Consider the following 17,573-nt stretch of genomic DNA (forward strand, 5'->3'; position numbering starts at 1 on the left):
AACCTAGAGAAAAAGAAAAAAGACTTAATAGAATAATGAACACCTTTATTTTTCTAATTTCTTTTATATAAGAAAAGGGGGGGTGCATATCAGATATGGGCATAGAGTAGGCGATTTTGGAAGTCTGTAACTTCTGAGTACCTCAGCCAATGGAGAAGAGGAAGAGGGTGATGTGGCCAGGAATTTAGGATAAAAAGGAGGCTGAGTCCCCCAACAATCCCCACGGCCTCTCCCTTTCTTCGAATAAAGTCACACGACCCCTCTGTCTCCCTTTTGGACATAAACCTCTGACATGGCGGATTCATGTTCCTAACAGTGTCCCTCCCGGAGCTGTCTCAGGAGTGGAGGGCCAGCCCTATCCTCACGCAAGCTCGCAGCGCCCATCCCACAGCAGCGCCTCGCTGGCTGCGGGCCGGACTGCGGGGTCGCGCCGCGGCCGCCAGGCGGCGCCCGGTGCGGGACAGGCGCCCTCACAGTCGCTCCCCGCCGCGGCCGCCAGGGGGCGCCGCCGCCCGGGGCCGCGGGAGCCTGAGGGGCCCTTCCCGGGGGTTCCGTCCCGGGGGCAGCTGCGGGTCAGCCCCCCCGGCAACCCCCCGCCACCGTGCCTCAGCTTGGTTCTTCTCCCCAGCTCTTTTCCAGAGCCACTGCCGGCCGGACGAACCCTTCGGCCCCGCGTTGACTCTGCTGTAACCCGGCAGAATAGCTTGAGCAGGCCGCACCCGGAGCCGCTTGAGGCCCGAGCGATCCGCGCCGCGTGTGGATCCCCCAGGAAGACGCCGGGATGCCTGCACCGAGGACGATGCTGCTGCTGCCTGCCCTCAGCACGGCCCTGCCAGCGCCCAGCCGGCTCAGCCCGCGCAGAGATGCTGCGAGGAGCTGGCGGCTGAGTTCCTTTGTGAGTCCCGTTAGTTTACGTCTCCAGCTCGGGGAAGGTGCTCTCTAGTTTCTGCTTTACCTCGTTTGCAGCTTCAGGTGATTTGCTTCTGTCCCCAGTTTGTCTCAGTTCAGCTCATAGAGTTTGTTCGTGCCTCCAGCATGTTTTAGACTCCACTTTGGTTTCACCTTCCCTGGCTTCTTTCTGGCTTCACCTTATTTGCAGCTCCAGTTTGTTCCCATGTTCGGTTGGTCTGTGCCCCCAGTTTGTTTCTGCTCTGGCTCGTTACTGCTTGTGCTTGTTCAAATGATCTTGGCTTTTGACAGGGCCACAAATCAATCACTATCATAACTTAAATATGAACGGACATATCTGTTCATTGTCTGAAGATGGACTAAACTTCTTGGACTAATGCAAGTGGACCTTCAACCTCCCACAGGCTGATTCCCCACAGGTGCCCCAATACCGGTTCCCACTGTCAGGAAAATCCACAAACGCCAGAAGTTTATGTCTGTAAAGGAGACAGAGGAGTCCTGCAACTTTATTCAAATAAAGAGAGCGAGTCCCGCACAAGCCCTCGGGGTTTTCTCTCTCGAGGTTTCAGAGGGCACAGCCTCTCTCCTCAACTCCCAGCCTCAGGTTGCTCTCTTCCTTTCCCCATTGGCTGAGCTACTCAGAAGGTACAGCCTTCCCAAACCGCCTACCCCATATCCCCACTTGTACCTACTGTTTTACCCCAAAGTTCAGAAGTTCAGGCTTGTGCAAACCCACTTGCTTGTTTCAGGAGCCAAGCTGTCTGTCTGGTCTCTGCAACAAACCTGCTGCCCAAAGTTAGTAGAGACACTAACACCGTTTTCAAAGGCATTACTACCAATACTGTCACTCACCAAATTGTTTGTAAAGACATTAGCTTTCCTCTGACCACCTTGATGAACAATGGGAGTGAAGTTCCAAACAAGGTAAAGAACAAAGTGGTTAAGCAACAGAAGCAATAATCACAGGAATGTGGAAGGGAGAAAATTGATGGCATAAGTTCTTGAAGGGGAAAACCACAGAACGATAACACCCTTCTAATCCAGGATGTTAATGATGAACTAAAAAAATCCCCGGTTTTTACTGGTTCTATAGTGAGAACTTGCCCTAGCGATGAACTTTTGCTCCTTATAATAGTAAAAACCACACCCCAGCTCATGCATCTCCCCCTACAAAAAGACTACTACTCACCAGGCATGGGCTATGATTTCTTGGGACACAGTGGCTTTAATTTGAGGTAGAGAAAGGATGAGCCAATAACAACTTAAGCCAAGTAGTGACTTAAGTAAGACTTAATAGCCCAAGATTGTGCCTCAAGGTGCTGGCTCTGGGATTTACCACCCAGCACCTCTTTCTGTGCAGGACAGTGAATGAAATTACATGGTTAGAAAAATCTCCTTTTTTACAGTGACTCAGTTTGGTTGAGTATCTGATCCTGTGTGTTAACCTATAGAAGCTCTCACCCTTTTCACCACACTGTTAATTCTTTCAGTAATTTTGGTACAGGGAGATGATCCAAGAAATGTTTGCGCATTGTTCAAGGAGGGAAGATTCATTTTCCTCATAAATAGAGCCCTGAGGCCTCAGACTGTGTCCAGTGGCTGCTGCTATATCAAATTGTTTTTCCTTCTTGTCATTACCATCCATTCTTACCTGCTACAAGATAACTGCTGCCCCCTCCAGCAATATCAGGAACCTATAGGGCAAGTCAGTTCAGCTGTAGGGAATTTCAAGGTAGTTTATGTTGCAGTGACTTCATTTGTTTTGTTCTTTCAAGCACTATATGCCAGCCTTATGCAGAATCCAGTACATAAAGGAGCTACAAGACGGCTGAAGAGGGGCTTTGGACAAGGGCATGGAGTGATAGGACAAGGGGAATGCCTTCAAACTGACAGAAAGCAGGTATAGATCATATATCAGGAAAAAACTCTTCCACATGAAGGTGATGAGGCACTGGAACATCCCTGGAAGTGTACTGGCCCTTTCCATGGCCAGGGGGGTTGGAACTAGATCATCTTTGAAGTGCCTTCTAACCCAAGCCATTTTATAATGCTAAGATACAAACAGGTCTGGTTCTGTCTTTTGGGGGCTGTGCTTGTGCAGTTGCGTTTTCTTTCTCTTATACCCAAACTAGAATATTTCCTTCCATCTATTAAAAAAAAAAAAAAAACAACCAGTAAGCTGGAGCAAAATTAAACAGAAAGAGAGGAATTAATCACTCCCCTATTTAGAACAGGATGAGGATTATAAAAAGCCCCAAATGAACAAGAACAAAACAAACAAATAAGCAGCTAAACCCCAAAGCACGGAAGGATATTTTGGTACTAACCTTGCTGGTGCAGCTGCTAACATAAATATTTTCTGACACAAGTGCATGCTATGAACCAATATGTTAACCCATGAAGGCTTGTGTACTCAGAGGAAGGCTGGGGTGGTGATTACTTTTGGCTGCACTGATTTCAAGTGGGTTTTGCAATTCTGCCTTTCTTTACTTCTGAAAAAAAATCAGAAATGCTTTTATGTAGGCTGGCAGAGAGCTGATGGCATTGGAGTGGCTGGAACTGGAGAAATCCAGAAAAACCTGAGCTTCCTAGTGCTGCAAGGTTTAGTTTGGCAAGTGAAAGGAACTTGCCAGTCCAGCCTCTTGAACAGGGAAAAGAATTCCCAGTGGTGTTTCTGAAGCCACCTCTCACTAAACAAACAATCAGCTCCAAAGAGAAGCTCCTGACTCAAAATAATATAGTTTACTGAGTATAAACTATATTAAATTATATAGTTTATACCATTTACTGAGCAAAGTGGTCTTATCTGCCTTTTAAGGGGAAAACTACTTTATGACAGTAGGACTCCTCTTAGGTCATCAGCCTGTAGTACCCTTAAGCAGCCTTTCTTGCATTCTCTTTCCTCCTCACTGTGGGGTTTCTTGGGTTATTTTTAATTTACAATTACTGTCACATTTACAGTGGAGATGTGTGCAGCAAGTAGAATAAGCTGCCTCCTTGAAAATGAGCTCTTTACACTGTGCTCTTTGATTTCTTGGTGAAAATCAGATCTATGATTTTCTGTCTGTCTGTTTTCTTGGAGAAGCTTCCCCTCTGCTGGCAGCACTGATAATGAGGACCAGAACTAGTATGGCCAGGTGGGAGTGTCTTGTGATCCTGTCGTGTCCAAAGTGTCACCTGCTACACACGCGAGCAGGAGCTCGTGCCAGTTCTTCTCAAAGCTATGTCACTTTCATGTGTATTCATAGAGTTATTTCCCCTGTTCATGGTAGATGATTTACAGGAGCACAGAGCAGAGGCTGCCCTCCAGTAGGAGATTTAAATGTTGTGTGAAGGACAACATTTGGAAGGATCATTTAGCCTTTGAATTGTTTTTATCCTTATGGCTTTCAGGCTGAGTATCTTATACATGAGTGGCAGAGCCCCAAAGCCCTGGTTTGGTTTCCCACATCCACCCACTTAGTTTTTGCTATTTTTGGCTACTCCCATCTCTATTTCTCCACAAAACCAGCTCCCACCTACAACTCCCATGAAAAAAATGCAAAATGCAGTAGAAAGTTTAACAGGACCTCTGCTTGAGTTTTCCTGCAAGGTACCTGCTTGGAGGTCCCTCTGCCATTACTGTGGTCTTTGTCTTCACAAAGTTTGAACTGTAAATATACTACTTACAGTAAATATATTACTTACAGCTGTAAATATACTACTTACAGCATCTGCAAAACCACTTCCAGCCAGGTGTCAATAATATGGCTTTGATTCAGGCTTTGGGGACAGTATATGACTGATTACAAGGATTTCCAGCTCCTAGATCTTTAATGAAGTGACTGCTAACACAGAAATATCGCAAATCTCTCGAGATGCTTATGTCATTTCCCTGTATTAAAATCGCTGGTGCTTTAAAGGGTACCTTTGGGATACAGCATTATAAATTTCATCTTAAAACCAATGTTATGAGGAAATCCAACTCTGCAAAACTGCATCAGTACTGTGAAACTTGTTTGCTGAGCACCCTTCAATCTTGTCAACACACTATGTCCCCAGGCATGGAAAGAGGGACCAGTTTGTCACCATGGCATATGGCAGAGCACACCATGTTCTCCTAAGTAAGTGCCATAGCAAAGCCATTCCCATTCCTGAGAAGTCAGAGCAGCGTGGATATGCTGCTGCATGCATTCTGCTGATGGATTCTCATGTGTCATGTCCCAGGAAGCTCTTCCTTCTCTATACCTGCCATTTCCATGGCTCAAGGACAGCCCAAGACCCTTTGGCTGCTGAGCTGAAAAATCTCTGCCTTCAGGGAGGTACTCAGAAAGCATTGCTCAAGTCAGATCATCTCCCCTAAAAACCTTTTTTTAAATCAAGAAAGTAACTTGTTTAAACCGAATCCATACTGATTTAGAACAGCAGCTTCATGTTTCTTCTAGAATGAAGTTAACATTTTTAATAGGGAAAGTATTACATAATCAAAACAAAATAGAAATGAGAAGACTTAACACCAACTCGTGGTCACTGCACACTCCCCAGGACTCTTGCTCTGCTGCAGACAATGCATTTCTGGGACCATGATCTGCTCTCTTGTTTCCTTGAGGTCCTTGAGGAGCAATTTGTCTCCCTGCCTACAGCTCCCCTCCCTGCTCCAAGCTGCTTTCAGGCTCCTCCTGCTGAAAGTGCATGGGCACTTCCCTGGAGTGGGGCTCCAGCCAGCTGTATCTCTTGCAATTTTAGGGCAAGATATATTCAGAAGCAGGGGGATGCTTGGAACAGACTGCTTGCTCACAGCATGGGTGCAAGATGGAGAAAGGTAGACCAACACAGCAGATACTGTTCTGACAGTCTGACTTCATGATGGCTGCTGTTGTGCTGTCCCATTTCATCTAAATAATTGTGTGCTCTGTGCATGCTCCTTGGGAAGCTTCAGTATTGCACTTGCTGGCTCATCTACTACCTCCTTCTTTGTTATTTTCTTTGTTGGAAGCCAAGCAGTCATACTGTGAAGCTGAAGATGCTCCCAGCAGTTTTCTTCCAACATTTGGGTTCCTAGAAGTCCAGTCTCTCTCCTGTAAGATGGCTAATTGATTCGACCCCATTAACTTGATTTAATATGTATTCCGACTTCACCCTAACACAGGTCCTGCCATGTCTGTGCCCTTTGTATTTCCACATTACTGCCCCCCATAACCCTTTGCCTCCCAACTACTGTGCTACATTCTAGCATGTTTGTTCCTTAGACTCCCAGGATTTGTGCAGAAGGACAGTCCCACTGCTTTATTTTCTCTGTAGTCCAATAGGAACATTTCCCAAGAGTTTGTCCAGAAAGTCCCTGCCACTTCTGGCCAGTCAGCCACCCTGCTCTGGTGTTGCACTTAATACGTGGCTGTCAGCTTCCCCATGTCACCAAAAGCACTGCCAACCAATCTCCTGATTTTCACAAGAGTATCCAGATAAAATAAGGAAAGCAGTTGTTTTCAAGGTCTTTAGTCCACACTTCTGCTTTCTCATTTGTCACCTTCCCAAGTGACAGGAGAGCTTTCAATTTTCCAGTGAAATCTCTGTTGTAAATGTAAATCCATGAGCGCAAAGCAAGGCTGTGCGGATGTTAGCATGCACTGGACACAAGCCAGTATCCTGGGTAGGAACAGGGATGCCCCTTCTCCCCATCAGCTTCATCCTGTCAGACAAGGATGTCCCATGCCAGGTTCACCACGTGGGCAGGTGCATCAGCAAGTTGTGTCATAGCAGGAGCTGTCTCCAACACTGGCTAGCCAAATCAGCTTTCATCAAACCAGCTGCACTCCTTGGGCTCCCTTGACTTGCTGGGAGGCTGACTTTGATGGATGGTAGCGCTCCGAAATTCCCGCTCCCACCTCAAGAGCAGAGTCAAAAGTCCTCTCTGTCTTTCTTTGGTAAAATGAGGCAGGCTGGGCTTTTAATCATCAAAGTTTTCCTGTTTGGAAGGAGGAGGAGCCGTCTAGTCATGGGTTCATTGATTCCCTGCCCAGCGAGAATGTTTGCTTGACACAGCCAAGCCGCACCTCTGATGACTAACAGGCAGCGCTCTCTGTCTTTGATATACTATCAGCTGGGTTTATCAGAGTATCAACACAACCTCCCCACTCCAGGACTCTCCCCTTCTGGCCAGCTCTCCCTGCAGGGGCTGCATGAGAGCTGAGCTCACCTCTTAGTCCAAGGAATCTTAACAGCAGGTTTTAAGGTACTTATTTACTTTTTTTGGTCTGTGCAGGAAGTCTGAGCTAAAAAAAAAAGGAAAGAGACAGAAGTATAATTGCTCTGGCACGCCTGCATTCCTACTTCAGTCTCAGACGGGCAGGCACTCTTTCTTGTCGGAGCCAGGAAGAGGATCCGATCCCTGAAGATTATTGCCACGAACGTGCGTAAGTGAAACCTGCAGCCATGCTGAAACAGATATTATCAGACATGTACATCGATCCGGAGCTGCTGGCAGAACTCAGTGAGGAGCAGAAGCAGATCCTCTTCTTCAAGATGAGGCAGGAACAGATCAGACGGTGGGAGGAAAGAGAAGCATCTGCAGAAAAGATTTCAGCAAAGAAGCTACTGCCAAGGAAAGGTAAGTCTCTGCCTCCTGGCTGCTTCACCCTCTGGCATGTATCTGGCCTAGTCAACTGCTTCCTAGAAATAGGAAGTAATGTATTCTTAGATTAATTTCTTTTCCAAGGGACATAGCATAGGCTTATTTTCAAACTTAAATAAATCCACCTGCAATGGGGTAGTTTTGGCCAGGCACACAATGGTTTTTACTCCCTGGCCCAGACATTCTGTCCTTGACCAAATTGCTCAACTCCCCTGGCTGGGAAGACAGGGCTTATTTGCCCCCAGGAGATGAATCTCATTAAGTTTCCCACTAAATGGTGCCTCAGAATCTGTCTTTAACATAACCATGGATTTGAATAGCTCTCCTGAGGCACTAGATCTGATGAGCAGTTCCCACTGAAGTTCCCTTGCCAGGATTACACAGCATGCCGGCTGCTAGGAAGATAGCTCTCTTCTCCCAGGTCTCCCTCACATGCTCTGTTTGTAGGTAGCTCACCCTCACACAGTTTGGGGAGGACAGTGATCAGGAATTAGAGCAAGAAAAGAAACAGTGGTGATTCTTCTCCTTTGTTCCCAGTCTCAGCAATGCCTCCTTCACTGACCTGGCTCAAGGAGTATGAAAAAATTGGCAAGTGTGGGCTGTATCCTTGTCAAGTTTCTTCATGTACAGTTGCTTTTGGGGGAGCTCTGTAACCAACAGCAGCTGGTAGGACACAGCAAGTGCAGCATAGGCCCTGCAAAGAGCTACCCAGCAAACAGCATTTGTCAAAGAGCTGCTTCTTTTCCAGCCAACAGGAAGTCAGTGACATGGAAACTCGGCGCTGACAATGAAGTGTGGGTCTGGGTGATGGGTGAGCATCCTTCAGATAAATCCTATGCAGCCATCTGTGAAGAGATCCAGGCACAAAGAGCAAAGCGCTTAGAGAGAGAGCAAGGCCAGGAGGGCAGGTAAGGACCCTTCAGCTGAAGGACTCGGTGGGCAAATATGGAGGAGAAGGCTTTTGTCTAGGGACGCATGAGCAGGAGTCTTCTCTGTAGGGGCTGTGGTTAGCACTGTCATGCTAGTCTTGCTGGCAAAAGGCACAGGCAAAAGTTGGTTTTCTGAGAGGACACACAAAGCTGGCAGAGACCAGCTACAGCTCAAGAGTTGCCCTGGCTCACTGAGCCTCCTGTGACAAGGCTGCTGCGTGGGACCCTCTGCAGACCACAGGAAATGCTGATGCTGTCACTGCAGCAGGTGATGGGCTCAGATCGCTCTGATTCACCGGCAGGTGCCCGGGTACTGCCGGACAAAGGGTACTCACCACGAGTCATTAATTTAATTACCCACCCACCTGATCTGGAGATATAACTGCCTATGCACATGTGGCTTTATTGCAGCTCTGCTCTGCTCACGTGCAGCCTCCTCACGAGATGCTCAGACATCAGAAAGGGATTCCCTCCTAAGTCCACTCTCTCTTGCATTTCAGAGAGACTGACTCTTCTGCAACATGGTCTCCGCACCCACAGCCAGGACTTCTGGCTGAGACAGATCTTCACAGGAATACAAAAAACACTGCAGAGAAAAAGGAGGAACATGGAAGAAGAATGACTGATATTGATACAACAGGAAAAAGCCAGGAGCTCACAAAGGTAGTTTTCAGTTTTCCCATAACTATAAGAAACAGGTTTTTTTGAGGTCTAGGAAGTTCAGCAAATGCAGGTTGCTGTAAATACAAATCTGAAGGAAAAAGCCATTAATCTTTTGAAGCTTTTCTTCTACAAAAGAGAGGAAGCCATGTTGTTACATCCTTCCTTAAGACTCAGAAGGTCCGTGTGCTGTTCTCAGCTGGGATAGATGTGCTCTGCACCAATGGATAAACTACTCTGAATTGCTTTGCTATCATTCTCTGTGGGTGAAACAAGGGGTGCAGTACTTCCCCTTCTGCACCGTGGCTGGTGTGAATGGCTTTTGGGGCAAGACCAGGGAGGCTATCCTAAGATTTTTATGGAATGGAATGGAATGTCACAGCTCTCAGCGAAATAATTTACTTTTATAAAAGATCAAATTAAGATAATTTTACCAGCATCATCTGACATGCATATTTAGGTGGTTCTTGGGGAGTTTTGTCTTATAATACAGAAAACAGCTTAAGACATTGATAGCACAGGACAGCTCCAAATGCAGTGGAACAGTGCCTGCGTTCCTGTGGTGTTTCATTACAGAAATATTTTTGCCAGCAATAAATGCATTTGTGCTTTTTAACTGTCTACAAAAAGCCATTTGCAGAGAAAGGAAAAAAAACAAAGAGTTAAATTAACTACCCATGCAACTACAGTTGAACAAAAGGAACAGGACGTCCTGCCAATTTAATGGGAGAAGTCCTATCTCATTCTGCAGTTTTCATTCAGCCTTGAATGAACTTGTATGAGTGTATATTCTTTTATCATACTGCCACTCCGTACTTGGGTATAAAAAGTATGATAACAGAAGGTTGGGTTTTGGCAAAATGCTCTCCTACTGCTACCAAAATAGTGAATGGAATTTGAAGTGACCGTCTCCTTTATCAAAAGCCTCTGAGTCACATGGGGTTTTTCTCTGCACTGTTTGCTGAAGTTGAGCAACTATGTGGGAGGTTCTTGTTTTTCAAAGGAGCTTATTAGTCAAAACTGACCAAAAAAACCCCAAAACAAACCAAAAACAACCCCCAAAAAACAAACAAGCCACCACCAAAAATCTAACCCCCTTTCAAAATCTTGCTCATGGGAATAGATGGGGTTTGTATATTTTCCCTTCTTTTCTGTCATTATATTATTAGTAAATTTTCTCAGGTTTCTGGGCTTTTGCTGTTAGAAGAGGGCTCCAGACTGAAGTCCCCTGTTGTATTTTCTAGGCCTGGAGAGAGGCTTTTTTCCACCTCCTGCATTAAAAGATTTTCTCTGAGATCTAGTTCTCATTTAACCTGAGAGATCCAGGTATCATGCTGGAGGGAATAGGGTGATCTCCAAAAGAAATTGCTGCTCCACAGACATTTGAAGTTCCTAGTTTCCTGTTGAGGAGAGGGAAATTGTAAAGCCATGTTCATATTAAATATTAGCCAAGTAGGTGTTGGAGCTAAAAGGAAGTGTGACCTTGGTAAGTAGAATAGTACAGTTAACTCATCACTTGTACTGTGGGAGGCAGTTGGGGTCTGATGGGGAGGTGGATGGGTGTTTACTGAAAGCCAAACCTTCGTCTGCAGTTCGTCTGCAGAGGGAGTTCTCTCCTCAGCTTGGGGACTGCTGGCAGGGCAGCTGAGCTGGTTTTCAGGGAAGAAAGAACACGAAATATCCAGCCAGTTGGATCAGTTTGTAAAGTAGGAGTTTGCAGCAACCCAGCCACAGCTGCAAACATGCACAGGCAGGTAAAGCTGTAGACAGCAGGTTCTGCAAGGGATTGCTTTAGAGAAAGGGAAGAAAGGGACTACTCCCTGGGAGCACTTATGAGTATTGCTTAGCAAATCTGGGCATGCTTATGGGTATCCTGACACCCCTGAGTTCTCCTCCTGTGGCATGTTTGGCCAAATATGATGGGTAAACCCCCACAATGTTTGTCAGAGTGGGCTGGAAAAACTTGTTAACTGCTTTTTCATTAAACACCTATTGCACCAAAAAAAAGGAGCAATTGTCCTAATGTCACATTTATTTCTCACCACTCCTTTGCTCTGCTCAGAGGGGAACCAGAAATATTCACCAGATGCTGGCGGATTGCCATGTGAGGAAGCATAGTTTCCAACAGGTAAGTGGCAACCTATGGCGCTCCTAACACATTGAGTGGGGTCAGTGCTTTATCCTAGAGTTTCAGTCAGCTTCAGAGACTCATATGAGCCAAGCATGTTCTCACCTTTTGGACCAGTTTTATCCAGTATTGCTATGCTCCTCATCTATGGTGTGATGATTTGGAGATGATACAAAGCAGGCCAGGCTGGCAGACTGAGGAGTAGCACAGGGAGATGCTCCTGATGATTTTTGGTGGGCTCTTTTCCCTTCCTGCCCAGTTGTTACCTGCAGTAAAGACAGAGGGTCTCTATGTTGTTGAAATTGGAGGGATTCACTGTAAAGGACGGAGTTCCCAGTGTTTCAAGGCTAGCTAAAAAGCAAAGCTAAAGCTTGCCTGAGTCAAAGCTGTCAAAGCATACTGTTTCTTTCATAGATGAAGGAAGCACAGAGGAAAAATTCAGAAGAGAACACAGCCCCCCAGAAGCCAATACCACAGAGCCACTCCAGCGCAGAGAGCCAGAGAACGCCGCAGAAATCGGATGAGAATGAGCCTGAATGGCAGGAATTCCGTAAGATCTTAAAATTACCTTTTCCTATGAGGCTTGAGAGATCCTAGGGCTCTATGGGGTCATCTCAACCCTTCCCCTGCCATACTAGAACTGAATAATAGGTTGGAGGGTGGAGAGTATTGCCAAGAAATACAGCACTGTATTATCAGAAATATTTCTAAGTCCACACAGGATTGAGACTACAGCTGGGCAGGGAAATGGAAAACTTTTCCAACTGACACTATGTTAAAAAAAGCAACAAATAGGAACCACATGAGTATAGCCAGTACAATTAATTTTAATCTAGGACTTGTAGTACTTTGTAGGACTTTGCAGTAACTGCTCTTGAGGACAAGGATAATGGGGAACAGGGACTAATCAAAAAGGGCTTCCCTATCATTCAAGCATGATCCTACCCAAGTAAAGCACTGCTGCACTGTCTCATGTAATGAATTCCAGTAATAGAAAGTAAAATGGCAAACAGTATGAGACTTGCAGTAGCAGCCATCACTTCTGCCAAATGCTTCCTGAAAGAGGACCTGATGCACTTTTCTTCCCAGTTCCTCCCCTGCTGCTCAGTAGATGGCAATGCTGTACCACCAGTTGTTTCCACTTCAGTCTAATGGTTTTATTTTTCTGACTGATAAAAAAATGCTGACCGGAGAGCTGGTTACTCATACAGATTCCAGGGAGAGATGGACCTAGATAACAGAGGCAGTTTTACAGGAAAAAAACCCCAAACAAAAACATAGTCAAGTTCTCCACTTTCCATAATAGTTTCAGCAAGGCTCCTTCCCACCCTCCAAAATTGATTAGCACTTTCAAATCCTTCAAATGGTTGATTTAGGGTCATTTCAGCAGCTTCAACTCCAGCAGCTTCAAACTCTGCCCCCCACACCAGTTTACATGAAAGGCACTACAGAAATCCATGTCTGAACCAGGAGTCAGCGTCTGAAACAAAACCAAGAAGTCTCTGAGTACAAAAGGACCTGGTACTGAGAAAAAACACAGATTTTGAATCTTGTCCCCAGAAAAACCCCCTGGTTTTTAATCTTTTAAAGGAATTAAAACTGTGCCACTTAACACATGGGAGAGAGGTAGCAAATGGTCTCACAAATGAGTGACTTTCAGCTTGTGAAATGGATTATTCTTACATTTCAACAGCAGGAAGATGGCTAAAGGGTAGCAAGCTTTAAACTTGCTGCTTGTTCGCTCCTGTAGGACTCCTTTTTTGTTCCAGTGCGGAAATCCAAGGCAGCAGATGAGAAGAGACGCTCCCTTGCACGGCAAGCCAGAGATGACTACAGAAGGCTTTCACTGCAGGGCATCCACAGAGGGAAGCAGGCAGATATTTCCAAGGGTGCCACAGCAGGAGATCGGCGACCACTTCAATATCCACCTCTCCCCCCCAAGCCTAAACTTCTACCTCCTGCAACAGCAAATGGGAGAGCAATTAGGTAAGGAAGCCCCTGTGCACTGTGGAAAGGAGAAGGGATGAGATTCTTTTGCTCTAGCATGGGATGGTTGAGAAGGGAACGTTTATCTCTCCTCCTTGTGTGGAAGAGACACCCAGCAGGGAAAAATACAGAGCCTAGGCTCTGTATCCCAGCCTAGGGTGTGATGAAGCCTTCAGGTGTTCATTCCTGGAGGGTAACAGGTTTAGTGAGTAGAGTGTCCTACGCCTGGAGCACAGAGAGCCCCTATGATGCCAGATGTCCACTGAAAACCATATTCCATACAGCTGAACTGGTGTAAGCTGACTGTTTAGGGCTGGTCTTAAAATCCTAAGCAAAATGTAAATCCCGCACAGGGACTCAAAACCTGTCTTTTGAATCTGATGCACAAACCAGAGGCCTTTTTTAACAGGAAAGAGGGAGTCCAGAGGACAGTCTCCAATTCCACAGAAGAAAGCATCATCAAGTGGTTCAAAGAGGAGCAATTTCCCCTCCGAGCTGGCTATCTGAAAACCACAGACACAATAGCACCTTGGTTCCATGGTGAGTCCTGGGAATTTCCACCCCAACCCAAGTGTTTATGAAGTTTTTTCTGCTAACATGGCTGCTAACATGGGCTGGGCTTGGGAGTAAAGCTCCTATACTGGAATCAACATTCAACAACTGCAATACCATTCTCTCTCATAACACAGCAACAGTCCTTTTGAGCTCTCCACATCTGTCATTCATCATTAGCCAAGTGTGGCACAGTTAACAAAGACCTGTTGGCCATGGCCTGTTACTAGCAATGGCAGCACTCTTCTTCTTGGGCTACTGGGCAAGACAATAGTGAAAGAGATGGAGGTGCCATGGACTGGTTTTAGAGCAGATTTCTTGTGAGAACTGTTTTGTCCAGTCCTGCCTAAATGCTTTTCTCCCTTCAGTTTTGTGTTTTGGTTTTGAACAGGTATCCTAACCTCTAAGAAAGCAGAAGAGCTTCTGAATAAAACACTACCAGGGAGTTTTCTGATCCGGGTCAGTGAGAAAATCAAAGGCTATGTGCTCTCCTATCGGTCTTTGGAAGGATGTAAACATTTCCTCATTGATGCCTCCAGTGATTCCTACAGCTTCCTTGGAGTGGACCAGCTGCAGCATTCAACGCTGGCTGACCTTGTAGACTACCACAAGGTGAATATCTAGCAATGCATTCATTAATTGCTTAATTGCCTCAGGGCACTTCAAAATAAGAAAGACTAGATTCAGTTGTTTTGAAGACCCACTTTAACTGCTGCTGGGTATCCTGTGTGCTGCTCTAGAAGGGTATGTCATCCTGACTGGTATAGCCCAGACAACCGAATACATCTCAGATATCTTAGATTTGATTCACTTACCCTCAAGCACACAGAACACCTTGCATGCTGGGCCCAAGTTACTTAGTAGAAGTGTTGATAAGAGGTGACAGCATACTCATACAAACTCCTTTCTTTTGTATCCTCTCCATGGTTAAAGGGCACTGGCAAGTTGGGTAATCACAAAATCCTGCTTACCTTCAGATTCAGCATGAAAGAGAGCAATGTGTCTTTATAATCTCAATGCAGACAAGGGGTGGTACTGAGCAAAGGTAAAAAATAGAAGGGAAGGAGACAGGTTGGCAGGCTCTTGCAACAATTATAGTGGTGTTTGCCAGCACTGACTGCAGTTGCGTGGGTTTCTAGGAGAGCCAAGTGGATTGTTCATTCGTTTACGGTAAGATCTGCTCAGGGACAGGTCAATAATGTCAACAGACATGGCTAAACAAAACTGGACATGAGAACAATAGCTATACTCATTTGCTCTGTGGAACTTTACCTGACTGCCTGAGCTTGCTTCTTGCATGATTTTCACAGTTCAGGCTGAAAGTATTAAAAGCAGGAGTTATACAGCTATTTGTAGCAGAGCTAAAGGATTTAAGGCTTTGCTGTGCATAGCTACATCAAATATAGAGCCAAGCCCACAGTCTGCAAAGAATCCTGTAGCTCCCCTGCACTACAACACATGTGTGCAGATGAACCCACTCTGCCAAAGTGCCCCACTGGGTTCTGCTTATCACCCACCAGGTGACCATGAAAGAAGGCAAGTTCACACCATGCATCTGTTGCTAGGATGGAGAATGAGATTGGAAGCACAGACTGTACTTAGAACAGGACCTGTCTAAGCAGAGGGTGTGTGCTCTCTCCAGAATCCACCCTTGTCCCTCCCACAAACACAGTCAGAAGCACAGTTCACAATCCCTGGTCCTGCTTTACCTGCATGCTGCACATTCCTGGCTCTAGCATTTTCTATACAGAGCACCACTATACGTCAGAGAAGCTGTAGTTTTCTCAGGGATGAGCACAGCTCTTTCCTAGAACTGCCAGAGTTGTGTCACTGAGTTATGATAGAGCATGGAGATTGTGTTATGAAGAAAGAGGGCAGAGGGCCCTTCCCAGAGTTCTCCAGGAAACGGAGCTGTATCACACAGTGGTGGGAACACCATAACAGAGGCAGGAAGACTGCTGTCCACCTTGTGAAGTTGTGACAGGCAGGGTCTGTTTGAAAACTGGTGTTTGATGATATCCTATATTAACAGGAGGAACCCATCACTTCCTTGGGGAAGGAGCTGTTGCTTTATCCATGTGGCCAAGAGGACCAAGAGCCAGATTACATCTCTCTCTTTGAGTAAACCTCCCCATCTCGTTGGGCAGCCCCAGAACTTGTATTCACAAAGAACTTGGAACTGGACTTGGAACTAGAGCTGCTGATACTTACCTGAAACCATCAGTGCCTCTATTTTGTATCCTTCACAACAAAGCAGTAGGAGGATAAGTACTGTTGTGAGCTACAGGATGCATCAGCCCAGCAAGCTGCAAAGCACCTGGATACGTCCCACAAAATGGAGAGAATGAATTGATGAAGTAATCAGTTGATCAGGGAGATACTGCCATGGATTTTCAGTGGGTTTTTGTAGGTTTCTTGGGGGACTTCTGTATTCAAGTTGCCTTCTGTTCTTGAATGCAAGGTTCTCTGGGAAATAGATTAGTACCTACAGCTGAATGAGATTATACCTTCCCGAAGGCACAAAACAACTTGGAGAGGTGAATCGATCTTGATATGTAATTTGCATAATGGGAATTAATTCTATAAAATGCTGTGTCCTTGGAAGGAAGGATGTTCAGCCAAACATCCAAGCAAACCCTGAGTGCCTTTCAGTGAAAGGTGCTCTCTGTGACAAGAGATTTGCACACATGAAGAGTGCATTTTCTAAACTCCTTTAGTCTCTGAATATAGATCCTCACTCTTTTAACCTGTGTTTAACTCCCACACAGGCCTTTCTGCATTGAGAGGGATTATCCTTTTTGAAAACGAAAGGAGATGGGACAGAGTCATTTTTATGAACAACAACCACATGTACAGAGCCTAAAAATGTAAGAAGGAACACCTATATCAGTATTAATAGTTTGCAGAAGAGTTTTTGCCAGTAAAGAATGCTATTTTCCAAAATGGAGCTATTTATTGAAAGTTGTGTCCCAATTACTGAGATGCATCTGGTGTAAACTTTTTTATAGAACTTGTTCTTTCAACATAATGTTCTTTTTTCTTATCTGTTGCAATGCTCTTTAAATACATCATTCAGAAGATTGAGGGAGAGCTTGGACAGAATCACATAACAAATTAGTCTTCATCCATGTTCCCTAATGTTGTTGCACATGACAAACTCTGCAGCTGAGGGGTCTGAACCTGCAAACATAATTTTTTTAGAGGCACAATCCTCAAATAGTGAATAAGAGTTGGTCTTGTTTCAGCTGTTTACCTCTTTTTACCTGTTCTCTTTTTTCTGTTAGATCAGGGCTACTCAACTTGAAGAAGCAGTCAAAACTTTCAGTCTTACGTTAATCTGGGTTTTGCAGAATACAGATTTAAAGAAATTGTGATCATCTGGTCTTAAAATTTATGGCTATGCTGACAGGCGGTTTCCATTCCAGCAAAGAGGGGATAACTACACTCCAGTTACAAGTGTCACTTGCTAGAAATAAAGCCTTAATATAAACTGAGATTCTGAATGTAAAGACACTCTGCCACTGCAAATGACTTAATGAGCTTCTTGAGCAATATATCACATGTATCAAAGAGATAATTTCAATATAATCTGCATCAATCATGAGAAAGGGTGTTAGATTATTTGTAGGGGGAAAAACATCCCTCCTTCGCTCTTTATGAACTGTTCCTTTTAAAAATTTGGTCAAAATGAAAGGTCCTTCAGAAAAACATCTGTTTTCATCTGAAGAATGTGCTATAGCTGATATCTCACTGGAGACAAATTGTGAAGTGTTTTGAAGACCTATGGGAGGGTAAAGAG

At 45.2% G+C, this 17,573-nt stretch overlaps 1 protein-coding gene across 2 annotated transcripts; it reads left to right on the forward strand.

Moving 5' to 3' along the window:
- The first annotated feature begins 519 nt into the window (after positions 1-519).
- SH2D4A (SH2 domain containing 4A) lies at positions 520-17,246 on the forward strand. Of its 2 annotated transcripts, XM_084204212.1 has the most exons (10): positions 520-895; positions 7,151-7,495; positions 8,268-8,427; positions 8,949-9,111; positions 11,171-11,236; positions 11,651-11,786; positions 13,006-13,222; positions 13,632-13,762; positions 14,166-14,386; positions 15,807-17,246. In XM_084204212.1, the coding sequence occupies exons 2-10, from the start codon at positions 7,321-7,323 to the stop codon at positions 15,897-15,899; spliced, it is 1,362 nt and encodes a 453-aa protein (XP_084060338.1). In that variant the 5' UTR covers positions 520-895; positions 7,151-7,320; the 3' UTR covers positions 15,900-17,246. The 2 variants fall into 2 exon arrangements, with proteins under 2 accessions (XP_084060338.1, XP_084060339.1); XM_084204213.1 differs by lacking the exon at positions 11,171-11,236.
- Positions 17,247-17,573: the final 327 nt, after the last annotated feature.

Source organism: Fringilla coelebs (assembly GCF_963513975.1).
Source record: "Fringilla coelebs genome assembly, chromosome: 4".
Classification (NCBI taxonomy): Eukaryota; Metazoa; Chordata; class Aves; order Passeriformes; family Fringillidae; genus Fringilla; species Fringilla coelebs.